General features: G+C 38.3%; 1 protein-coding gene across 21 annotated transcripts in view; it reads left to right on the forward strand.

Annotated features, from left to right (window-relative positions):
• TRPM3 (transient receptor potential cation channel subfamily M member 3) overlaps nt 1-27,262 on the forward strand; it is a 797,388-nt gene that overhangs the window by 582,493 nt on the left and 187,633 nt on the right. For 20 of the 21 annotated variants that reach the window (XM_069476420.1, XM_069476422.1, XM_069476410.1 and 17 more), the window contains 2 exons: nt 5,152-5,326; nt 25,186-25,309. In XM_069476420.1, the coding sequence (XP_069332521.1) occupies nt 5,152-5,326; nt 25,186-25,309 (299 nt within the window). Of the gene's footprint in view, nt 1-5,151; nt 6,448-25,185; nt 25,310-27,262 lie in introns of those variants that run through there. The other variant, XM_069476427.1, reaches the window with a different exon arrangement.

Genomic DNA, 27,262 nt, shown 5'->3' on the forward strand with positions numbered 1-27,262 from the left:
AGGCCACATGGTGATCTTTCTCCTCCATGGTGCCTGCTGCTCCCTTGTTTTCTTCCTGCATACAGGCTTTTTGTGTATGCAGCCCCCACTAATAGAGGCTTCACCTCCCAAATGCACATGGCCTCAAAGCCCACTTCCCAGTTACTCAGCCTGGGCTCAGGATCTCCACTCCAATTCTAGGAGGGAAAATCTGGCCCACTGCAGGTCTGGTCCAACCAGCTCTGAAGAAAGCCCAGAAAGGTTGCCCCTTCTCTGCTGTGGGTGGGTCAGTTCTCTGCTAGGGGAGTGTGGACAGGAAGGACATGGCAGGTGTCTTCAGTACCCACGCAGTGACCTCTTTGGTTAGTTTATAAGATTTCCCATTCAATCCACTGGCCCAGTTCTGTCCTTTGGCCTCTGATTGCTAGACAGAAAAGCAAAGCAAGAAGGCAATGTCCAAGATGAAAGCCAGCTGGTAAGGACTAACACAGGATTCCTATGAAAATGCGTGGAGCATTGATAATGTACAAAATAGATTAGTTCAGCAGTATTGAAAACAAAAAATATGAGGTTTGCCATATTAATTCAATAGGTATTTATTTTCAGTTCCTAGCATAAAAAGTGCTATGCATCATCAGTTTTCAATTTTTTATCACTGTCTGAGGAAGACATTCCCATTAATCCAAACTCTGTATTTTCAGTATCTTGACATCCCCATGTTTCCAGCCAAATTTGCTAAAATTTCACATGCCAAGATAAAATATATAAAAATGTTTATTCTGGAATATTGATATTACCTTTAAATATGTAAAGATTGTATATGGAGGGGGGGTCCATTAAGGTAAATATCAATAAGGGAGTTGCCATAGAAACTGGTAATAACAGAAAAAGACATTTAAGAAATTCATGTTATTTTTACCCCTGCCTAGTCCCAAAGTGGGTTGGAAATACATGCTTTGAGAAGTCTCAACCTCAGGGAAAAAAAAAAACAGCCATCTTTCAAGGAATTTATTCCCCACTAGAGAACCATAAGTATCTAGAAGTGAAATATCTAGTTGCATGTGGTTTTATTTTGACTGCTTAATAACAGTTTGTGTGGTACTTCATATTTTCAAATGCTTTCCTAAGCATCAATTTAGGTACAGAATTGTAGTGGCAAAAAAAATAAAGTGTAGTTATAATGGCCAATGGGATGGGTTTGCATTGGGTTTGGCATTCACCAATTGGGTACCTCATAAAGATTCATTAAAAGATACCTGAGTTTATTACCTATTTCCAAGTAAGGTCAGATACATTCCAGTTATAGTTATGTTGTCTTGAATAAATAATGTATCCTACCTTCAAAACAGGAAGGTAATATCTAAAACATCTGCTTCCATCAAAGACCTAAGAGACATTCTAGTTAAAATGAGATGCATTTTTTCATATGTTGTCCCTAGATATTTTCCTGGGCTCACTTTGCTGCTAAATAGCTCAAAGATTTCTAATCACATTGCCTTTTGCAAAAATATAGCATATTCAAATATTCTCTTTCTGTAAATAATATTTCCACAGTTGTACTTGAACATTCATGTGTTCACAACTGGGAATCTTCCTAATTGTAAGAAACACCATAAACATATTAAGGAAGAAAAATGGTTTTGAATGTTGTCAGTTAGGCACAATTGCTTACCAGCTTCCCATAGTTTTCATAAATCCATCCTCACACTTTCCAGACCGTAGAAGACATGCACTAAATAGGTAAGGGCATAAAGAATCTAATTCTAAAATTATCTGTAAAAAGCTATGGTAAATGGCAAACTTCAGCCATTATTTCTTAGTAAGCAGTAAATTGGTGCCTATTCAAATGGGGTAAATAGCTTGACTTCTCTCTCCCAATCACTATAGTAATTGCTAATGTCCCTCAAGTCTGATTTATAAGTTTGTGAATTTTTCTAGAGTTTTTTAATCTTCTATGTCCAAAATGTCATTTAGAAAAGAAAGTATAAACAGAAAAAAATAAAATAAAAATAAGGAAGACAGGACTAGAAGGGAAGAAGGGAGGTGGCCTATGGCCATGCTTCACTCTGCAGGTGTAGCCAAGCCATGAAAGAGGGCAGTAATCAGGTGATACAGTCCCGCTGGGCATAGAAGTTTGTTTGAAAACCCACACTAGAACTTTTCTCAGAGACCTCGGTGAGCTTCACAAAATAACACCTACTGATGCTCTTCACAGACACATCAAAGTGCTTAAATTAGGGTGGGGCTTTGTAAGGGTCCATTAACGAGGTATTCATAGGCTCATGAATAGGTGGGACAGGCTTCAGAGATCAATGAACCTCTTGAAATTGCACAGAAACATTTTTGTGTATATCCATACATACATTTACTTTTCTGCAGAAGGAGTCCCTAAGCTTTCATCAAATTCACAAAAGTATTCTCAGATACATACCTCAAGAAAATAAGCTATGAACTACTGCATTAGGTCATTACAAATTTTTTGATATAATTTTCTTTTCCCAGAAACAAAGGCAATGTGTGTCTGTGTGTGTGCATATGTGTGTGTGTGTGTGTGTGTGACCTGACAGAAAGGCTTAATGTTACCATATCTTGACAAGTTTAATTTCCCCTAAGCATGATATTTTTAGGCATAGTCTAATTCTCTACCTCTCATAACTAAGAAATTCAAAAATACTTTACTTTTAGGCTACAAAGGCTTTTATCATCCATGGAACAAATTTCCATGTATTCACTGAAGGAAATAGGAGATAATCTGGAGGCATAGATATATTTAATATTTATGAAAAAGATAATACTTCACTCCATCTAATTTTTATCACTGAATTTGACTAAATATGTATCTGTGTGTGTGTGTGTGTGTATATATATATATATTACACATTCAACTCTCAAACAATCAGCCTTTGAGAACTGATCCTTTCACCTACGTGTGTGCTCACAGGGAGAGGAGGTTTTCGGCTATCGTGCCTGCTGTCCTGTAGACCCTAGATCACTGGCGTCCTAGTAGATCCATTCTAGGGCTTCTCCCTCCATGAGAACACTGAGTGCATCACACTAGGAGTCTGTGAATTGAAATAAAGATCCCGCTGATGGAATCCATGCTCAAGAGTCAGAATTTGGTAAATTCTTAGATCTCTTAATCCTGGAATGAGTCTAAATATATCATTTGATTTAAAACAGCAGGTGTAGAGTATTGTTCCTTAATATAAAGTCAGTGATACAGGAGCATGTGCTAAAGCAAAGAAAAGGGGACCATTAAGTAGCATAGTACTTTGGAAAATTCTTCATAAAATAACCTTTAACCGTGGGAGAAGAGGCTATCTTTTCCAAGGCATATTATAATACAAATCCCTATGGGGTGGATATTTTTTATGACAACAAATTCTCCTTCAAAAGAGGTATGCTATACTAATATTGCAAGTTAGCCCTTAATCTCTAAAGTGCCTTTCAGTGGGAATTTACTTAATCTTCATAATCAGCAGCAACGGGGAAAGTGTCTCTCTCTCATAGACACCCAAACAGAGCTTTAAAGTCACCTATTGTCTGAGTCACCAAGGACTCCTGGGTCAAAGCAGAATAGCAAGGCCTTTTACTTCTCTTTCCTTGGATTTGAAGAAATAATTCTTCAAATCTCCCCATCCACAGAAAACTAATGGGGCCCCAGGTCACTTCTCTCTGCCAGTTTCCTCTGGGGAACAAAAAGAAATCTTGGCATCTTGCCTTGATCAACAATCACCATTTTCTTTTACATTTCTTAAGTGTAGATTTCAAATGGCATCCATTTTTGTGTAACTGGCATTTTGGACCATTCCTTTAAGATGAAAATCAACAATGAGAAACACTGACTTAGAAGAGATAAGGCCCTAGGAGACTAAAGTATTTTTACATTAGAAGTAAAACAGGTCACCTAAGTCAAAAATATCTCTTACTAATAGAGCAAGAAACCAAATCCAAAACTATTATTTGTCACTGGGAAGCAGTTTCTTGATCTAAGACAAACAACAGAGCGAAAGGAATAAAAGGGAGAATGCAGATGTCCAAGAGTATTTTTTTTAGTTCATATTTACAGAAGTGGCACAGAATTTTGATTCTTTCTTTTTGAAGATAACTGTTTTGTGTACCCTCTAAGGCCAGCTCATCTTCATGGTACTGCTTGATTCCTTAACCATTCTGAGGAGGCAGGGAGAGGAAATACAGTGAGGTACAAAATTGAACAAAAGGAAGTTATTCAATGAACAGGGATACTTGAAATGTCACTTGATAATGAATTTAATTTCTTCTAATCATATATCTCAGGGACATTTGATTTTCATACTTCTCTTTAATGTTAGGTTGAACCATACATATAGTGCTGATATTAGAGCAAATTTTAACTCAAAACAGCAATGTCTTATGATTCAGCATAAATAGTTTAAATACTTTAGGAAAGATCTATGAAACCCCTTAATTCAACTGAATTCAATAAAGGTTCACTGAACACCCGCCAAGTGCCGGACACCCTGCTCAGCAGTGAAGGACGCAGCAATGGCGGGTGCCAGGGCTGCTGGGTAATTTATCATGCCTGTTGTGCTGGTGAGAGTCAGTAATCAAGCTGATCATCTATGGTCAAAAATAAGCCCATAATTCAGCCAGTAGTTGACTCAACAAGTTAAAATATAGCCCCCCAGCTGATTTTGATAGTCTTTAATAAAAAGAGCCATTTAGGCATTTTCTTACCACTGTGATAATTTTAGGGTCGTGGCATTTTTTTTTTAACTTCCCACTTTTCATACAGGAAACTGAACCATTAGATAGGTAAGAGACTTGCTGCAGGTCACGTTTGGCTTCCAGTCTTTTGGCTGCTGGTGCAGTGTTTTAGCTGTTGTCCGATTCCTTTCTCTCCCTCCTCACCCTGACCTCCCCCTGGAAAAAAAGTATGGAAGCCACAGCCTTCGCTGACCCCAGCACCCTGAGGGTTGTGGGGAGAGGGCACAGTCAAACAGACTGGTGGGGAAATTCTGCTAAAGGGTTTTCTGTAAATTTTCGCTCAGTATTTTATCCCTTCATGTGTTGTTACTTCCCCCGTGCTCAGTAATTTTAGTTTGTGCTTTTTGTTTCTCTTTTTGTTTCTTTGGTTTGCTGGCTTTGTGTTCTTTTCTCTTTTTTTCCTTTTCTTTTCCTTTTTTAATGCAGGAATCGGTCAAGGCGTTCCAGTGGTGGCGCTCATTGTGGAAGGAGGACCCAACGTGATCTCCATCGTGCTGGAGTACCTCCGGGACACCCCTCCTGTGCCGGTTGTTGTCTGTGATGGGAGTGGACGAGCGTCTGACATCTTGGCATTTGGCCATAAATATTCAGAAGAAGGCGGGTAGGTAATTCGCCAGGACGTAGATCCTTCGTGCAAAGCCTGTGTTCAAAGCTTGGACAGGAGGGTATTAGTTACCTGTGTTTTCAGTGGCTCGACCAAGACCTCACATCAGCACCAGCTACGAACAAGTTGTCTCAAAGACATCTGTCATGGGAGGGTGGTGGAGAAGAACAGAGGAACGTATTCTAAATGTCCCATGCAGTAGGAAATTCCATGAAAACTGTACAAGACCACGCTGGCATAAAGAGAATGAAGGGAAGCAAGGAGGTCATAGTACACGTCTCCTTTCTCTTCTCTTCATTCCTCCCAATAAGGAGAAGTAAGAATTGGGCTTTAACACACAGAACACAGCTAATCTGGACCACATAGTAGAAGTTAGTGATTTGAAAGAATCTGGGATGTGCAGCTTCCAGGCTTGGCCTCCAAATACCAGCATTGCCGAGCTACTGTACAGACTCCTGGTGGACTGTGCCTTCAGGTCCCTCTAGATGGGCTTGGAAAGTAAAATCTCTGTAATGGTAACTGCTTTGGTCCTCTGAAAACTCCTCTTGAACCCCTCATGTACTTCCCTTGGGCTACCAGCTTCCTAATGCTACTTTCAACCATCCAAAGCCCCCAACCCCAGGGAGGATTCCCCTTCACAGCCCTCCCTCCACCCTGAGTTCCCACTCAGGGAATAGTGAAATCCAGGCACTCTAACAGATTATTGGATCAAAGTAATTCATCCCAAGGTGTGAGTGTAAAGAGCAAAACTCAAGGGAGCCACTGAAGTTTGAAATAAGGAATTTGTTAACCCAATCAGTTCTCCTAACATGTGAGATTTGTGGTGGGAAAAAAATCCCAAAGGAGATGGGGGTCTTTTACTCATGCTTCTTATAAATATACGGTAAGTGTCTGCTGGGTGCCATGCACTAGGCCAAACACTGAGATGTATAAAAGCATCACATACAATTAATTACCAACCTCAAGAAGCTCTAATAAGTTAAGTAGACAAGTTTTATAATAATAAATATGACAGGTGAGCTCACCTACTGCAGGACACTTACTCTTCCACCTCTCTCTTACCCATCCTGCCTTAAGAAAGAGAGTCCCCATGGCAGTTCAGTACCATCTCTTCTCTCCCATCCCCATCCTTGTCTTTGCCAGTAGCCTAGCACTCCAGGTGAGCCATTAAAGCAACACACTTACCTGGTTAGTAGATGGACGTAGGTATGTGAAATAAGGAATAATGAAAGGCATTGGGCCTCCAGCCTTTGCTTACAGACCTTGACAATGATTTTAGAGCTAGTTAAAGTTTTGGTGACTCCCCCTCAAAAATTGCTAATTTTTATAAGTTCAAAGCTGGAGTTTGTTCACTGGTGAGTTTAATTGCATTACTGTTATTTTCTTCTTTGGTAATAAATATTGATCCTTTTATAGAGAAGTATCTAAAAAGAGAACAAACATTTGCCCAAAGTTCTGTATATCTACTACCAACCAGAGTTAAGGATCCTTAACTGTGCTTAGTTTTTATTAAAAATTTAGCTATAGTTCTCATTTCTTTAAATATAGCAATTGTTCTTTTTTCAGAAATAAAGTAAAGAATTTATAAAGCTTTTAGCTTTGGCTTATTTCTTGCTTCCTAGTGTTTGCAAATTATTTTATTGTAATGCTACGAAGTGGATACAAATTTGCATTCAGAATGCATTCAGGGGTCTAGCTCAATGGCAGGGCATTTGACTGTAGACTTCATGTTTCTATTTCAGAAACTCATGGAAAAGTAGGCTATTTAGCTTAGTATTTCAGGTTTTCTAATTCTATTCGTAATGGAAGTCAGGACTTAGTGCTTATTGTTTATCATGCTCTTGGATTGTCTACCTTGAAAAATTCACTAAAATATGTTCTGCAATGTGTGTTTCAGTGTTTCTCATGGGGTACTTTAGTGATACTGTCTTTTAAATACCTAAGTGCACTTAAGTTGCCTTCAGCTTCCTCTTCACATTATAATTTAATTTTTTTATTATTCTGTGTATTCCAAAAATATAAAACCAAAGCATTCTTGGTTGTAAACTGGTGTCCAAGCTGATCAACCGTATGTCATATAGATTCTTTTCCTTCCCCAGCCCCCAAACTGACTCAAAAATACCATACCCTTTTAACTTTAATTGGCAGTTTTAGTTCTAATTATTTTATGTTCTGAATATGCAAAATCACAATCTATACAAACTATGAACCAGGGCTGATTATCAAGAAATATGAAGTTATACAAACAACTAGTGTGGAGATGAAGAATTAAGTATAATTTTATATCATCGGAATTTTCAAAATTAAAACTTTAAAAATTTTAAGAAATACCAGGCTGACCAACAGTGAGACCCTGTCTCTACTAAAAATAGAAAAAATTAGCCAGGTGTGGTGACCCGCGCCTGTAGTCCCAGCTACTCAGGAGGCTGAGGCAGGAGGATCACTTGAGTCCAGGAATTTGAGGTTGCTGTGAGCTAGGGTGATGCCACTGCACTCTATCCTGGATAACAGAGCGAGACTCTGTCTCCAAAAAAATAAAAAATAAAAAAATAAAATTTTAAGAAACATTTAGAAATGGTTATTAAGAAAATAGAAGTCTAAAGAGAAACTTTGTATTTTATACACACACACACACACACACACACACACACACGGTGTTATGATAAAAGTGTGCTCTTTCTCCAGGAAAGCAATTATAAATTTATCATGATAAAATAAAGTCAGGATGTTTCTGTGTGCCCTCTGAATAACTGCAAGAATTGATCATGTTTATTTGACTTGATAAGAAATTGTCTAGCCACAAATGTGCAGCCAATTTAAAAAATCATTTCCAAAGAACATCATTTTGCAGTAGTGTGCTTTCTTTATGCTAAAAAAAGAATTGGCCCACCTAGACTTTATTCATCAGGAAGGATTTCTTCTTTGATTTTCAACAAAGTCCAACAGAGTTGGACATGTTTCACTACAAATAAATATAAATCCATAACTATAAGTTCATGTAAATAAACCTATTAAGTGTGTTCATTGTACATATGAAATTGGATATAGGGAACATACACACCCTGTTCATGAAACCTTTATTTCAGGGCTGAATTGGTGTCTTCTCAATTTCTCTGCTAACTTAAACATGATTAAAAAAATTTTAACCTCATTTATAGGTTTGTAAATAATACAGGTTGAAGGACTATAAATGTATATGCTCAGCTATCTAGCTTTTCATGTTATAATCTTAAAAGGGTAAAAAGAATTTACGCCTTATATTTCAATCCTTGTGAACTTTATATTTTGTCTTTAAATTCTCTTCTAAGAATGTGAATTTGAAAGAGACTCACTTTGGAAGCAAATTATAATTGTCAAAACTGATTAGCTTTTGTAGATGAGATAGACTATGATATAGAAAAAGACAGACTGTATCTATCACAGTGCAAATAGGTTTGGATAAACTAAGGAACAATTGCAATTAAATTCTTATTTTGGTCTTTTTCTCCCCATCTCTGCACTGTGGCATATACTACCTGAAAGAAATTGTCAAACTCATTTTTTCTTTGTTGTCATAATGGATTTTCTCTGTCATAGTTTAACATGAGTCACTAATCATTTTCCCTAATTAATTTCATTGCTTTAGAAATATTATCAAATTTTATTTCTGAATCATGAATGACTAAACACTACAAACATAAAGAGACTAATACTACCCAAATAGCAGTAGATCGAATTACTTGAGTGTTTAAATACGAGGATTCTACTTTTTGCTGTGTCTGACTAAGATGAACAGCGATACCCGTAGTTGAAAACACCTTTCAAGCATTAGGCTCCTGACATTGAAATCAGAGATTACTTTGCCAGCTAATTGTCAACCTGAGTGTCAGATTGCAGAGAAATGTTGTCTAGCCCTCCATTTATCAGTCAGTGAGCAAGTGCTTCACCCATGAAAAATGTCAGTGTGGAAAAGGCATCTAAATGCATGCCCTTATTCATCTAAATTTTATTGCCAATGCTTACATTTATTTTGGTATCTTTGTCCCAAAAATAGTCATCTGGATTTACCATTTTTAGACACCCTAGGACAAGAAGCAGAACTTGCTAGTAGCAGAAAGTCTTAAAGTTTTTTAGTAGTCTGTTCATAACTTTTGGAAAATTGTCAATTGGGCAAACACCAAGAGACTGTTCACAGTCTTTTGTGCCACAACATTAGATATTGTGAAGAATACATGGACAATGGCTTGCTCTTGGGAGCAGGAGAATAGATGATACATTTCAAATAAAAATTTGACTTTCTTGTTTAAAGGAAACTTAATAAAAGTCCCTACATTTTTAAATTAGCAGAGGCAAAGGCATAAATGGAATATCAACTGGAGATGAAAAAGGAAAAATATGTTGTATGGCTTCAAATAATCTAACTATATATTACTAGCAGAGATGGGGCAAAAGTATGTTTCCTGCAAATACACATCAAAATGACCAAAGATAGGAAAAAGTCCCCAGAAAACTAGATGCTTTAGAAACCCAAGTGTCGTCTGTATTCCCCAGGTCATATCATTCTGTGCAGTGGTCCCTAATGTTTTCTCCTGCTACTCCAGAAATTTTCATCCAAAGCTGAAGGATGTCAAAGCCTTATCATTTTTCTCTATGAGATCTGCTGTAAGAAAGTAATTGATCTCGTTGGTTTGTGTTCCAGCATGATTTAGGCATAATTGGAATGTCAAGTGAGAAAGAAGGAAACATGTCAAGCATGCTGACTTCAAGTGTCCGTTATAGTTTTTATTAATTCCATCTTACCTTGTCTCTTGTCTAGGATTTTCTGTAAGAAATCTTGTCAAAACTTGATTCTTTTGTGTAACTTTCTCAGAAAGGAAGTAAGGAACCCTGGGAGCATCTTGTATGGACAAAGAATACTGGTGGCTTTATTTATAAAAAGTGTCATTTTTGTAAACTGTTTTCCGAGTTAACATTTATTGAGTACCTACTATATGCATGGAACAGTTAGAAGAGAAATAAAACATGACCCTAGCTGTCAAGGACTTTATGGTGGAGATTAAAACACAGACACTAATATAGAGAACTCAAGGGTCATTTGTGCTTTGATAAAGGCACAAAGTGTCACACGAGCACAGAGAGTGGGGCATTCCTCAAGAGAATCCCTTCAATGGAACAGTGTATGTTAATTATCCACAAAATGGCAATATTATGAATCGATTTCTCCCCTTCCCCCTTTCCATCAAAAACTGGATCCAAACTGAGGGTCAGGCAAGATGACTGAGGAAAAAATAATATTTGACCCCCTCTCATGTAACTCAACTTAGAAAAGAATCAATCTGAACAGGATTGAAGGAAATTGATAAAGGGGACAAATTCATTGAGATATCATGGTGGTGTTCTGTGTGTGTGTGTGTGTGTGTGTGTGCGCGCGTGCGCGCATGTTTGTGTGTGTGTATATATGTTTTTAAGTTAAATTTATGTATATTCTAATTCAATTTAATAAAATTAATTGAATCGATTTAATCTAATAAAATTGATTTAATTACCTGTAATTAAGTATATATTAGTGCCTGTAATTATGTCTGTGTGTGTGTGTATATATGTTTATAATTTAAGTGAAGACCTAAAGACAGAACTGATAACATGACTTTTCAAATCAGTCAGTCACTAGGTATTTTTTGAATGCTTGTTTTAGACACCGTGGGTACTATGAAAAGAGTAACTTTCCTCAAGACCACACATATAATCACATTTGAACTAGTATAATAAGATAATTTTCAATTAGATGTTAGTTACTGAGTTCTGAGAAGGCAGAAAGAGGCATAGGTTGGAGTGAATGGAGAAAGTTTCATGGAGAAAGAATTACTACAATTTTTGCCTCTGTGGAGTATATAAAAATATAGATATATAGCTACCTGTGTCACTGTATTCAAGCTCTGCAATGCTAGAGTAGCTCCATTTATTTAGGAAAGTGCAAAATGAAATACATACTTTTGTCTTACAGTTTGCTATTTGATCCTCATATTGTGTCAATATGGAAGAATGAGGCATTGACTTAAAAAAATAATCTAGAGTTTAGGGAAGAAAGTATGGAGGGGAGAAGTTTCATTGATCTAATTTGGCCCATGAGTTCCCCACATTGATTAAATTTGCATTAGAATTGCTCAACTCCAAGTTCTCTGGGAAAGAGTAGCCTTGAACATGAAGAGCAAACATCAGGAAAAACATAGCTGAGTAATCAATTATGATAGAGAAATCTCTTTGAAAGACCCATCATACACACCTTTCAGAAAGCCCATCAATGCCAAGGGAAGATTTCAAAGATATCTATTAATTATGTTCCTCTGAGATTTGCTAACTCTTGGCTACTTGTTTTACCCAAAAAAAAAAAAAAACATTCTAAATGAGCATGTGGCCATCAAACTTCAACGTGCCTGAGAATTTCCTGGAGAGCTTTGGAAGACAAAGACCTCCAAATCTCCAAATACCTTGATTTTGATGTGCCTGGGGTGGAACCCAAGAACCAAAACCCCAGAAGATTCCAATGAGAGTGATCCATAGACCACATTTTCAGAAATTCTGTTTTAAAGTTTATAAAAATTAGTTTTCTCTTTATACTTCCCTGATTTTTTCAAAAATATCTTCTCTAGTTTCTGTGCTTCATGTGTGTTCTCCTCACAGTGTATTGTTGCCACAACCACTTGGTACCCTCTGCCAAATTTTGTCTTTGGAAGCCAGTTGATTTGAAAAGTGTGTTGAGCATCAGTCACCTCATTTATTTCTTTACCACAGCTGTGCTTGGTTCCAAACAGCTGTCAGACTTGAAAGCTCTTCCCTGAAAATCAAGCTATGCCATAAAAATACTCATTTTGACAGGACTAACAGACATATCTTTTAGTATTTTTATTTACATGGATTTCTTAAAGGCATTCAGTTCACTTATTTCCTTACTTCTTTTGCAAATTGTTTTCTGACTATTTCAAAATATATGACCAATTTAGAAAAAGAAAGAAAAGAGAATGAGAAAAGCAAAGGTATTTAAAGTGAAATGGTGCTCGTTGGTTGTGAATGGCGATTCTCTCAGCTGTGTGGGAGGCGAGATCCTTAGGGCCAACAGGGAAAGTTCAGCATCAGCGGAGTGCCACCCTCTTTCTTGCCTTTGACTTTACAACTGAAATGGACAACCATTAATGAGTCCCCACCTACCACTTTTCTTAATTGATTTCCACTTTTTTAAAGCCCCTGAACTCTTTCTCAGATGAAATCTGTAGAAAAAACACAGACAAGACACAGGTTTACTCTACTGAAGCTGGGGTAGAAGGCCTAGAGCAATGGTTCTCAAACTTTACCTTGCATCAGAATCCCTCAGAGGGCTTGTTAAAGCAAACTGCTACATAGGAAGAATAAGTTTAAGAGATCTCTTATATTAATACATCCTAGGGACTATAGTTAATAACAATATGTTGTATACTTGAAAGTTGCTAAGGCAGTAGATTTTAAGTGTTCTCACCATAAAAAAAAGATAAGTACATGAGTTATTGTATATGTTAATTAGCTTGATTTAGCCATTCCACAATGTATACACACATATCAAAACATCATGCTGTATACCATAGATATATATAATTTTTACTCATCAATTAAATATAAATTTTAAAAAATAAGAGGAAACAACAATAACAAAACACAATTGCTGACTTCACCTCTAGATTTTCTAATTCAATAAATCTGACAGAGGTCAGATAATTTTCATGTTAAAGGAGTATCCAGAAGATGCAATGCTGTTGGCCCAGGGACCATACTTTGAGAACTGCTTTCCTAGAGCCTCCTTCTCTTTGCCTGGCTCTCTCCCACTAAGGCAGCTCTGAGGCAGCTCTGGAGCTCCTCCTCAAAATTCCAGAAGCTTCTTTATAAAGCCCAGTTGAAGGCCCCTAATCTACAGGTAAAATCAACATTCCTTTGCTTGAACTCAAGATCCTCTGAATTCTGGTCCCAGCTTCTCTCTAAAATCTCCCTCGCCCAATGAGCTTTCCATTCACCCTACAACCCAACTGAACTGTCCTCCCCCCTGTTGCTTAAGCACATTGTATTGTCTGCCTTACCATGAGATGTACAAACACATCTCTTTCCCTACCTAATTTCTGGTAAATTTTTCTCTGAAGTTCTATCTAGCCTCTCTCTCATGAAAAGATGTGAAGGCTTTAAAATCCACAGACTTCTCTGAGTAAGATGCAGGTAATAAAATGTCCTGGTATTTAATCCCCTTCCTTTAGAGGAAATGAATTCTGAATCAACGTGGCTGACATTAAAATCTACAGCTGCTAGGAATATAATGTATTAACATCTCACCCAGTGGTATCTTTAATAATAAATAATGTTTGGGATGTTCTTAATGGATTTTCCCCACATTCCCCATGCAATTCTCAGATGTTGATCATGGAACACAGGATGTATGAAAACTATATATAGCAGTGACCACTTGCTATAAAAGCTTCTTCAACCAGAGAAACTAAAAATGCATTAAAGTAGGATTTCAGGGTTAACTCAAGTCTATACTATTGTTGTCCAGAAAAGTCTCCAGTTTCAAAAAAGTCTTTTTTTTTAATTGTCCTAAACTGTTTTAGAGTTGATATACATGTTTATTATGTTTCCTGGGGATATTCAATGCAAAGTAAGTTGCCATCCATGAGCATAAACCTCTAAAAATCTTGAGTAGGCAGTAAAGAATCCATTTCTCAAAATGCATGGAAGTCATTGTTCAGTGTCTTGGAAACAAACCTAAAATTTGGAGTTGTTTAACCTTATGATCTCCTTGGTTTTTGCCACTTGATAGCATATTTGAGATTTTGTTATCTCTAGTGCAGAGATGACAAATACAATTGACCCTTGAATAATATGGGGGCCAAGGATGCCAACTCTCCATGCAGTTGAAAATCTACATGTACCTGTTGACTCCCCAAAACTTAACTACTAATAAGCTACTGTTGACCAAAGGCTTACCAATATGATAAATAGTCAGTTAGCACATATTTTGTACATTATATATATTGTATGCTGTATTTTTACAAAAAGGTAAGCTAGAGAAAAGAAAATGTTATTAAGAAACCCATAAAGAAGATAAAATATATTTACTATTTATTAAGTGGAAGTGGATCATCATAAATGTCTTCATCTTCATCTTTACATTGAGTAGGCTGAGGAAGGGGAAGGGTTGGTCTTGCTGTCACAGGGATGGCAGAGGCTGAGAAAAATCAGAATATAAGTGGATCCGAGCAGTTCAAACCTGAGTTGTTCAAGGATCAACTATAGTTTCATTTTGATTGTAAACTCTAATCAATTGGTAGTGGCTTCTTGGAATGATGTCTTGAAGCCACATCTGGGCTCAGAGAAAAGAGTACGGTGATAGATTAACAATGTTTGCTGAGACAAAGAAAAGAATTTACAGTCAACATGACATAAATATTTACTGAAATAAAGCCAAAATCTTACAGATACCCTGATATCTATAAGATTTCCAGGCACTCATAAAGTCATGCAATGAATCATGAAACTAGCGGGAAAAATAAGAAACCTAGCTGCCTGAGAGATACCGAGGGCAAACAAAGGAAATAGTCAATCTTTTGTCAACACAGTGAAGCACATCCATGTTGAGATTACCTGATGATATGAGCCTTTCCACACAGGCATCTTGCATAGGAGATGAAAGACAAGGAGCTCTTTATTGTAGGACACTGGATTTGGACTGAGGGATAAGCTAACTGAGCAACTGCCTATGGATATAATTCATAAGAAATAATTTAAAAAAACAAACCACCTAGAACAAATCCATCACAGAATATCTAACAAACATTGAAAAAATTATATTTGCCCCAGCATCCCCTATAGTAGGATATAGGGTTAAAAGGAATCCGTTGATAAATTACTTGGAAAGAGAATTTAGACTTACCCCTCTTCTCTCCCCATCCTGCTGACCCTCTCCCCAACAGTATGCTTGAAAATTTGAAATTACTATTTCTTTAAAGCTTCTACATGCAGGAGCCTGATCTAAACACTTTATTCCATTACTATATTATCGCCCTTTTATAAATGAGGAAATTGAGGACAGAAAGGTGTGGTGATTTGTTAAACATCTCCCAGCTAGAGAGTGGTCTTCCCAGGCTGATTGGGGCTAGAACTGATGCCCTTAGCAGCTCCACCATGTTGCTTTCTAAGAATATGGGATCCAGGAACTACAAGAGGTTTATTTTTGCTTGCCCCAGAGCTGAGTTTTTCTGGACAACAGAGGAAGCTACACCCAGATTCCATCTTCTCTCACATGCTGGTTAACGTCTCTTCTGAATAAATGTTAGACAAACTTGTAAAGCATGTCAGTTGATGGAGTGCCAGTGTTGTAGCCTGCCCAAAGAGTCCACTCATCACAGTCCAGCTCTGATTCTGTCTTTTATATGGGACCTAAAACAATAAAAATTTTGACCGTTCCTCTTGCCTGGCTATGGCAATATTCACTGGAGGGATTGCACTTGGCATGAACTCAGAGAATGTGCTTTCCTTACTATGTTGGCAGCAGAGAGTCTACTTAACCACTTGGAAGTCCCTGTGTCTACTGGCAACACTTCACTTTCTACTCCTGCGCACATCCATAGCCAAAGGCAAAGAAAAAGAGAGAAATTAGAGATACAGCCAACACTGTTCAGGATTTTTCATCTAAATGCCCTGCTTGTCCCTGACTAAGATGGAGAGTTTGACAGCTCTGCCTGCCTTGAGAGCAGCACTGCCCAGCAGAACTTTCTGTGACGATGGAAATGTTCTATGCCATCCAATCGGACAGTCACTGGACACTTTAATTGTGGTTAGTGTGACTAAGGAACTGAATTTTAAATTTTATTTCATTATAATTAATTTGAATTTAAATAGCCACATGTGGGTAATGGCTACCATATTGGATAGCATGGCTCTAGCATCTCTGCAACTGGTTTCCACCAAACTGAGAAGCCTTGAATGTCTCATGAATTTCCAATGTTAGTTGACATTTTTCCCCTAAATATTTTAATTATATTTTTCCTCCAACCAGTATTATGCATTCAGTCATTCAACAAATATTTTTTGGACACCCACTATGTTCCAGGCACTATTCTAGACACTGATGAAAACACACCAGCGAATCAAATAGACAAAAGTCCCTGTCCCTGTGGACCTTATATTTTATCAGGGTTAGATAGACAATAAATAATAAACATAATACATACACACATTGTATGATATTTTAGAAGGTGTATGCTGTGGGGGAAAACACATACTGTAAGGAAGATCAAGATATGGAGTGGTGGGAAAGCCTTCCATCCTCTGCACCTTGGTTAGCACTGAGGGAAGGGGAGAAGAGAGTATCTAAGTAATATAATGCACAGTCCATGCATCCAAGGAGTTCACAGCCTACTTAGGATTTTCTTAGATTAATCCAGCTAATAAAAAACCATATGTAAAATGCACAGCACAAAACTTATCTTCTAGTAGGTACTAAGCACCTTTCTTATCACTCTTAAACCCATCACACCACCCACCTTCTATTTCCCCTTCTGTGTATATCTGTGCCTTCTGTTTTACCATAGCCAGCTCAGGATTCTAAAGTGGGAAAATATGGTTTGGCATGAAATGGGTTTTGTGAAAAAGGAAAAAGAAAAAGAAAAAAGTGGGAAAATAAAAAGAGAGGGGGAAGGAGGAGATTATTCAACACTGCTATGTGTCAGGAACAGGGCCAAGTGCTTTCCATACATGATCTCTTTTTTCCCAGATATATCAACCTTAAAAGACATATTTACCTCCATTTAACAGATGAGGAGATGAAGGCTTAAAGACATTAAATAACCTGTCGCAGGTCCCTCACTAGTAAATAAAGGAGTTATATTCCAGCCAAAGGCACCATATTATTATAGTGCCTTGATTATGTCATTCCATCTTGTACAGTAGATTGTGAAACTGACCTCACCCCTTCCATGTACGTCATGGAATTCATTTAAAAAATGTAGATGTATACTGCGTTGATTTTTATGTGATATAATTACTTCCAGTTGTCAAAACTGCCAAGATTTATGTGAGGGAAATTACCTTGATATCATTGAAATTCTTAAAGTTTTCAAAGTTATTGAGTGCTTTTATACTTTGCCCTAAGCATGATGGGGTGGGGGTGGGGGACACAAGTGAGTAAGAAACTATTGACAAGAGCTACAGAGCAATTCAAAGGGAGGGGATAAAGCAGTGTCCAGAAGTAGAACCAAATACACACTTTTGTGTTTGTGGCCAATTCATTTCTAAACACCAGTGCCCTGTGATTCAAAGAAAGATAGTCAGAGATCAAGAATATTTCATAGGATGAATCTAATTAAAAGAAAAAGATTCAAGAAAATAAAATTATTTGAAGGAAAATCCCTATGCCAGTTCTCCCATTCTCCCAAATAGGTTTGAAGTCCATCCCACTATGAGGACAAAAGTGCATGGGGAAGACCACCTGGTTACCCATCACAAAACAGACAGCTACTCGTCATTCAATCAATCCACACTCATTCTTTTCGAGCTAACATTGAACCAAGCACTCTTCCAGAACTTAAGATACAGGCAGAATAAAGAAGCAATCACCCCTTCAAAAAGTTTATAATCTACTGAAAAGAGGCAAACATGTAAACAAGCAATTTCCATGCAATATAATAATTATAGGAATACATATCAAGCACTTTCAGTGCCCCAAGGGAGTGGTAATCAGAGACTTTCACACGGGTGATGCAATTTGAACTGAGTTTTAAATGATACATTTTGAGTGATGAGTTCAGGAATAAAGAGTATTCCAAGTGGTAAATATAGCAGATTCAAAGGCATGGAGGCATGCAAGAGTCTGGCAGACTTGGGAGATATAGTATTCATGGGTAATGTATGGCAGGAGATGAGCCTGGCTGGGGGGAGAGACCATGAAAAAACCTTAATGCCATATGCAATTTGAGATGTTATCTTGTTAGTGATGGGAAGCTATTGCAGTGGTTTAAGAAAGATGTTTGTAGAAGAACCGCTGAAGCAACACCATGGGAAATGGACTGGAGAAGGATAGAGAAGAAACCAGTTACCTGTCTGTTGGTACCACCTGAGTAAAATAATATGAGGACACAATCCGAGGTAGATAGAGAATGAGATAAACTGGAACAGTATTTTAGGAAGTCAAATTTCTGTGTTATCTAGTTTCTAGCAGGAGTTGCCAAAGCCAACAGATCCTGCTGTTGCTTCACCTCTCCAAACAGACACCAAAGTGAAATTAAGGAACCAAGAAAAAAAAAAACCTGTTTTTGGTGGTGACTTAACCTGGACCTTAAAAGCTCACCCATGCATGTACATGTTTTACTGACGATGTCCCTTGTATACAGCATTTAACAGGAACAAGATGTGATGATGGTGTCCAGGGAAAATAGGCTCTGGCCAGGTGCCAAGGCCTAAATGAAATACCTGGTACATAGTAGGTGCTAAATAAATGTAAATAGGCAACTGGATCAAAAGGAGAAAATATTTGTAGGTTCTATGCACAAATCAGTAATAATATTTTGAAGATATCTATGAGTGGTTAGATTACTACTTCTAAGGAAAACGGTGTTTTTCATAATCATCTGTTAAAAGAGAGAATTTAAAGTAAGGCAGTTAATCACTGTTCATCACTGAACTATGAAAAAGATCACTGCAATGTTTCATCTGAACGGAATCATGTGATGGAGGTGCTTGTCTCCAAAATGATCACCATCAATATATTCTTTGTCTATATATTCACGCCTTCCTCTCATCAAGATATGAAGTCTATTCTTTCCTTCCTCCTAATTCTGGGCTCCTCTTAGTAACTTGCCTGATTAATCAAATGCAAGGAAATGACATTCTAGGACTTCTGAGCCTTGTTGAACATTCTTTCTTGGAATCCTCACTTTAGGAGAAGCCAGATTCCACATAAGAAATCCATCTACCCTATAACTATCCAGCAGAAAGCAATGTGAGCCGACCCTCAGCCCTTTCAGCCATCCAAGGCCAGGTACAAGAATTGGGAGTAAGAAAGCCACCTTGGACATTGTAGCCCCAAAAGATGCCACATGGAGCATAATTGAGGCCCTAGACATATGGACCCAGTTAAGCCATGACAGCCTTCTTTGGCCATTCCAGCCACTCCAGTTGAGGCCTGAGATATCATGGAACAGAGACAAGTTGTCCCCACTGTGCCTATCTGAATTTCTGACCCACAAAATCATCAAGACAACAGATAAATGCTGTTTTACACAACTGTGTTTTGGGATGTGTTATCTATTAATAGATTATAGAATATATGGCATACAACCCTGTAAGTTTCTTGAGACTAGAACTGAATATTATTCATCTCTCTGTCCCTAGCACGTTGCTTGGCACACAGTAGGCATCAATATTGTTTTTTGAATGAGTGAAAAAACAAGTAGATGTCTGCATGAAATATTTACAAGACTCCACTATAATTCAGCCTCCTAAATCTGCTACACATCTCCATTTTCCAAACGTAAGAAAGAACTGGTGGTCTCTAACCTCTCCAAAGTGGGAAAATTACTTTTCCAACCTTGCACCATGAGGCTCACCAGGTGTGCAGAGCTCTGTTAACCCCAGGACAGAGCTCTGTATTGTACATAGAGGCCCTGAACACTGTTCGTGCTACTTAACGAGAAGGAATATATCTATGACTTTTTCCTAAAAAGCATTGTAGGACTGCATTTGAATAATAGTATATGCTTGCATAGGACTTGCTATGTGTCAGGCACTTTTCTAGGCCTTTATAATGCTTAACTCATCACCAGTCTACTATATAAGTACTACCATAATTCCTATTTTATATATATGTAAAATACAACATAAAGACTAAACTTACACAAGATCACACAGCCAACAGGTGACAGCTTAAATCCAGACAGCCTGGCCCTGGTGGCCATCATGCTTTACTAACAATGCTGTCCTGTCTCTCTGGGAAGACTCATGCTGTTACTTGTGGCTCCAGAGTCATGGCATTTTGGACAAAGTAGTGACTTGTATGAAAAAAAAGAAAGAAGAAGAAATGCCATTCTCTGTGACCTCAGGCAAGACATGTAACTTTATGTGCCCTTCATAGAACATTTAGTAATTTGCTTTGGCTTCAAGCAAATGATAAAATTTTATTCTTCTTTAGAGAATTAGATATTCTGTAGGAAATGATGTCTTTTAAGTACCAAATTGTGGTATTATTAACAATTTTTTATACAAGTCAAATTTTCTTATATTGTGTCTGAACAAACTAATAGCATCTAAGAGGGTCACAGGAAGGGCTCCTCTCCATGAAAGCCATTAACCTAAGATTGGCCCTTAGAGTCCCATTGAATTCTAAACGCATTTTCTTTCTTTTTTTTTTCTTTGTTTTTTTTTTCGGCTTTCTCAGGTTGAATAAATGCATTTTCTAATTTTCAAATCTAGGAACAAAACTCTAATATTGCAGGTAATTAAATTCATTCTGAGAAAAGTATTCATATGTGTGGGTTGTATTGCCAGCATTTGAACAGAATGCTAATAGCAAACTGTGGGGCCTTTTGTTGGTTACCCTGAGCACTGGATAAACATTGACCTATTTTAAATTGCTCGGTGACTCATCCACGAAGCTCCAGATCATAAGTACAGCATTTAAATAGAGACACAAATGCCATAGTAGAGATTTCCCTCACTTCAGTGACTCTACTTCCTATCACAAAGCCCTCTAATTTGAGGTGTACCAAAAATAACATGGCCCATATGGAGCCACAAATTAACAGTTTCCAGAAATAGGGCCACTTTATCAAAGACTGTTCTGAAACTAAAACGTCACATAATACTATGTCCGTGTTTTGATGTCAAGAAACTTTCTATCAATATTTTAATGCCATAAAAGAAATCTAAAATGAGCATATCTCTAATTTTTCTGATGATTTAATATCACAGTCAAAATTTTTAAATCACTCCAATGTTGTGCAGAAAAAAATGGGAAAAACAATAATTTCAAGAGAGTAGGCTTTCTAATATCCTAAGGAACATGGTCACAAAATAAGAAAGGGTCCTTGGAGAAGAAAGAGTAAGCCTTTGTACCAAACAGAAAATATCTAGTTTAGCAGAGCAAATACTTGTCAAAAATTAGAAGCAAGCATACTCTTCAAACTACAAAATGCACTTTGCCTTTGTCTTCATTTGCCAGTTTCCTCTTATCCTCTCTAAACCTGTCTAATTTCCTTCCGATGTTCTCTATATGTACAAAAAGGAAGGAAAAGCATTATCCTGCGACAAATGAGCTTGAATTTCTACCTCCAACGCAGATGATTAGGAAACTGAAAGACATAGAATGCAAACAGGAAAAGCAACAGCATGGGACAAACTGAAGTCAATAGGCTGAACTCAAACATGGAGATCATCCAGCCATGTGACTTGGCACGAATCATTTAACCTCCTTAGGCCACTGTTTTCTCTTCTGCAAAATAGAATTAATACCTGCTTGCCTCACAGATTGTTATGAGATTATCTTGTGGCCCATTGTGTAGGGTAAACCAGGACGTGCTACAGACACACCAAATGTTATGTGGGATTTTATTTAAAACATTATTAAACTCCTTCTGCCAAAGGCATGAGACCTAATATCTACGATTATTTCTTTGTTAAAAGGAGAGATCTGCAAATGTTGGGGAACTGATAGAGGCAGAGAGTACCAAAAATGATATTTTCTTCTTGATGCAATCAGAAGGATGGGAAAAGAACTGAACCAGGAATAGCAGTTATTTAATGTTTAATGAGTGTAACCTAATGCTTCGGATAAACCAAATGACCTTTGTTCTACCCAAAATCATCTCTGTTCCATCAGTGATAGGCACCCCACGCTTTGGAAAACACCAACCTAGAGAATTATTCTATTTCTAGCATTCTATGATTCTTGTTGTTCTTTGGCTAAAATGATTTAGCCAAAACTGCACTTCAGTCAGTTGTGAAATTGGGCTCAAAAGTATGGGATTGTTAGTGCCTTTCAGCTCTCCTAACCACTGAAAGCCACAATCAGCTAAACTACACATCAATCTTCAATTTTTGCAAAGTGACAGACTGGATACAAGTGACAGACAGATCCCTCAAATAGATAATGACCTCAGGGAATTGGGATTTCATTACAGATGGTTGGCCATGGAAAACAAATTTTGAGTTGTTATCAAATTGAACACCTGCAGATGAATGATTGGATCTATCAAATGACTGATCAGGAGAGTCCCTGCTGTTGGTAATCATGTACAACATTCATGTACTCTTGATATTGCAGAACGCTCCAGACCCATCCACTTGCATTACCTGTCAAGTAGACACATGCCCAGGTATGAATGCTCATGTCTTCACTCTTCAAGAAAATTAATTGGCAGCACAAACAAGATCATGTCACTCTCCTGCTTAAATCCTTCAATGGCTTCTCATTGCCTGGAGGATAAACCCAAAATCTGTACCACAACCTTCAGAGTCCCCCATGACCTTGTCCCTGCTCACCCCCTTTGCAGCCTCATCTTGTTCCCCTCTTCAATTTGCTCTCTGTGTTCCAGCCACACTGACCTTTCATTTTCTCCAAACTAGGCGTGTCTGTGCCATTTTGTCTGCTGGAATGCTCCTACCCAGCCCCATCCCCCGCCCAACCTGCCAATGCTCATTCATTCAAGTCTCAGCTAAAACTTCCTCAGAGGAGTTTTCCCTGAACCCCCTAGATTAGATTAGGTTCATCTGTCACAAGCTTCTCTACTTCTTTACGGCAGATGATCACATTTGAATTGCTGATTTGTGCCTTTCTACTCCACTGGTGCATAGCTCATTGAAGGCTGGGAGTGTGTATATCTCATCTATCCCCTAAATCCCTGGCATATCCCAATGTCTGGTAGTAAGTAGACATTCAATATGCATTTTTTTTGAATGAATGAATGAATAGTTTCAGGCTGATCCACGGTTAAGGCCATAAAGTCATCCAGAATAACTTAATTTTGAGAGAGGACCTGGTATTTTTTTTCCAACCTTATTTGGACTGTCCTCTTTTTCTAAATGTGTATATTCTTGATAGAGATCTTCCTGGTGGAGTGGGACAGAGGACAGGGTAACCCAATCCTCTGCCCTGCTGAGTGACCTTCCAGGATCCTCGGTATAGTTCTGTCAAGGGGAATGCCATGTCCTCAAAGTAGGGTTACCACAGTATCCAATCTAGTGCATTCAGGTGAACCTCACACAACCCAGGGCATAGAAGACCACAGATATGAAGACATTCTTAAACCTCCCATCTTGCCTTTTTTTAAGCAATAAAATTTATCTTGCTTTCATGTTGATGAAAATTTCACAACTGCTTGCTCAAGTAGCCACAGCGATGGAGACAGGCAGTGGTATGGAGCACTTGGTGTAAAAAGCTGCAGCATGAAGTAGTGGCAAGAGCACTGGACAAGGAGTCAGAAGAACTGGGTTCTGGTTCTGGCTCTTCCACTTATTTGCTGCATGGCCTTAAGCATTTGGTTCTTTCTGGCTGTAGGTTTCCCATAAGCACCAAACAAGAAAACAATTTATTTTACTATTTTATCTGGGAGTTGCTGATACTTCAATGATGAAAGCAATTTGTAAAGTGTAAAATACTAGGCAAAATGTGGTAATTTAGCTACTGATCGTTGTGAGCGCTTTATCTTCTTTATCTTGAGTAGTATCTGCTGTTAACAAAATGACTTTTGCTTCCCTGCCATTTGATGGCTGGTGGAGAGAGGGAGACTTCTTCTCACCAGGCTAGTGAGAGAGAAGTAAAAAATTAGTTGTGATTAATCCATAGTCAAGACATAATTGAGCATTGATTGGGTACAATGCACCTTCCCTGTTTCCATTCATTCTCCTATAGTATAAAAACTATCTTTTAACAAGATAGCCAATATTATACCACCTTATATATCAGACTGTTGTTTGCTGTAACAGAGCAAAAACTTGGCATAAAAATGATTAACTGATTCATAGGCCAAACAGGCTACCACCTACCTGGAATGATTTTAGAGGAAACATAATTCCTAACTGCTTATTGATGTTCAAAAATCCACTAATGAGATACAATTTTCATTTCCACCATTAGAAATGATGTTGCAATCTCAATCTCCTTTAGGAAAATAATACAGCAAATTCTTACCAAGATGCAGATGACTAATTGAAGGCACTTTTTTGTAATAGAACTTGAAGAAGGGAGCATTAGACATATGCTATATGAAAAAGAGAGGAAAGGCCAGGCGCGGTGGCTCACGCTTGTAATCCTAGCACTCTGGGAGGCCGAGGTGGGTGGATCGCTGGAGGTCAGGAGTTCAAGACCAGCCTGAGCAAGAGTGAGACCCTGTCTCTATTAAAAATAGAAATTATATGGACAACTAAAATGTACATATACAAAAAATTAGCCGGGCATGGTGGCGCATGCCTGTAGTCCCAGCTATTTGGGAGGCTGAGGCAGTAGGATCGCTTAAGCCCAGGAGTTTGAGGTTGCTGTGAGCTAGACTGACGCCACGGCACTCACTATAGCCCGGGCAACAGAGTGAGACTCTGTCTCAAAAAAAAAAAAAAAAAAAAAAGAAAAAGAGAGGAAAAAAACTAAACCAATCTTCCTATTTTATTAGGTTAGACATGAAAATGAATTTATTTGTAAAAGCACTGCTTTTTAAATTATCACATTCGAAATAACTACTGTAAGAAAAGTTGGGGAAGAAGTAACTCCTATTTAAAGTAAACCCTCATAATGCTTTCTTGGGTTCTATAATATTTCTCAGAAATATGTACTGAACAGATGTTGATTGACCTGGTTTTTACATTGTTTTTAATTACAGACTCATAAATGAATCTTTGAGGGACCAGCTATTGGTGACTATCCAAAAGACTTTCACATACACTCGAACCCAAGCTCAGCATCTGTTCATCATTCTTATGGAGTGCATGAAGAAGAAGGAATTGGTACGTAATTCCTCATGGGCAACCGGGCTCTCTTTGCATTCCCAATCATTTTCTTGAATCACACACCATTTTCTCTTTCTGGCTAAGCTTTGAACCCTCCTCAGGCTCCACTGGCTCCAGAAATTTCCTCCCCTAAATAACTAAGACAGGAGCTCTTTTTCTGCCTTGGATTTAATGAAGTGTGTGCAGCAGGGTTTTAGCATCATTTCCTTTTGGAGCTCGTCCAGATGCTCTGACTGCCCCAGCCAAATGAGTTGAAGAGAAAAAATAGGTTTCCTCCTGGAAAATGCTTCAGTTGATCCTCTTAGATTTGGGGTTTCATTTCACTTGTGAGTAATGAATCACGGATGTGCTTTGTGTAGAATATCTTTAGTGACACAGGTTCCAGGCAATCTGATCATCTGTGCAGGCAGAAAATGGAGAAATGTACTCAAGGAATGCTGAAAATGTCTGCAGTTTCTGACATGTTCTCCAAAAAGCATTTCTTACATCAGAGCAAAATCTCTTACAAACGTAGTATAAGCAGACACCCTCTGTTAAGGTGAACAGAAATTACAGGAGCTAACATTTAACAAGCACTTGCAATATGCCAGGCAGGGAGCGAAATATTTACACATATTAACTTGTGTGATCTTTGCAACTGTCCTGACAAAAGTGGTATAATTATTACCCTCACTGTACACATGAGGAAACTCAGAATCACTTGACTAATAAATGAGGAACTGGGACTCAAAACTAGTGATGTTTAATCTCCGTGGAAGGTATTTTTATTCTGAAATTGTCTCCTTGAAGCCAGTGTAGTGAATCACCCACTCGGGGTAGGTTCCCGTCAGGCCTCTGCAAGGGAGACTGTTCTCAAAGGTCAGGTGAGCCCAGCTGCTGACGGGGATGGCAAAACATTTAGAAAAAGAGGAACTGATTAGAGTAGACAGGACTCATTTCTGGAAAGCATCCACACAGCCTCTGCGGGAAGCCTTCCAGCAGCTTCCAGGTTTGGGATGAGAGGAGTGGAGATGAGGGACGCAGTCTGGCTGCCCCAAATCAAGAAGCCAGCAAGCACATGGGCACACAGCCACGACTGCTGTCATCTCCGGAGAGCCTCTCCCAACCCTGAAAGTGCCACCTGCACTTGATAACCTCCCACCTTGGACGTGGTTAGCTCATGGCCTTTATGCTCACGTGCTTCTCCACCCAAGGAGGTGCTGAAACTCTGAGCTTCCACATGTGACAGTAGAGATTTTCTCTGAGTACTGACGGTTTTCCAGTGCTGAGGCCAATGCTGACTGAGAAAGCTAACCAGAGCTGTACATACCAGAGCTATAAATTTGTATTTCCTAGAAAGGCAGTGAGGAGCAAAATTCAAGGAACCAGTTGGAAGTCATAAAACCAAATGAAGCTGAATGAACTTCTCTGAGTATTTCATGGAACCGTTCTGTGGGATTCTGCCTAATCGTCATATCATTTAATCATGGGCCCTGCTGAAAAAGTCAACTGCATTATAATGCAAGTTATGTACAAGAAATGTGAGGTACTCCGGGCTCCAGGTTAAGGAACTGTGTTCTTAACAAGCAATACATTATCTTATCTCCACATCTGGGCAAAAATAAATGAGAAATTTTTAAAATTATAATCACTGTGTAATTATGATAGTTTCCATTTCCGAGGGACCATTTATGTGCACAGACTGTACTAGATGCCCTACAGATGAGGTGGACATGAGGCAGGCATTGCATTTCTCCTTTTGCAGGGGCAGGGGACAGCACTGAGAGTAGGAGAGGTGAGGAGGTGTACACACAGCTAGGAAGAGCCTAGCTAGGACTGCCTGGCTGCAGTACTATTCACTCATCAGGCTGCACAGCACAGCACACAAAACAAGAAAGCGTTGCACAGTGGAGTTCCTCTTTTCTCTTATATCCTTCAGAGTTTTCTTTATTCCCTTTACAAACTGCATGG

This window comes from Eulemur rufifrons, chromosome 7 (assembly GCF_041146395.1).
Source record: "Eulemur rufifrons isolate Redbay chromosome 7, OSU_ERuf_1, whole genome shotgun sequence".
Lineage (NCBI taxonomy): Eukaryota > Metazoa > Chordata > Mammalia > Primates > Lemuridae > Eulemur > Eulemur rufifrons.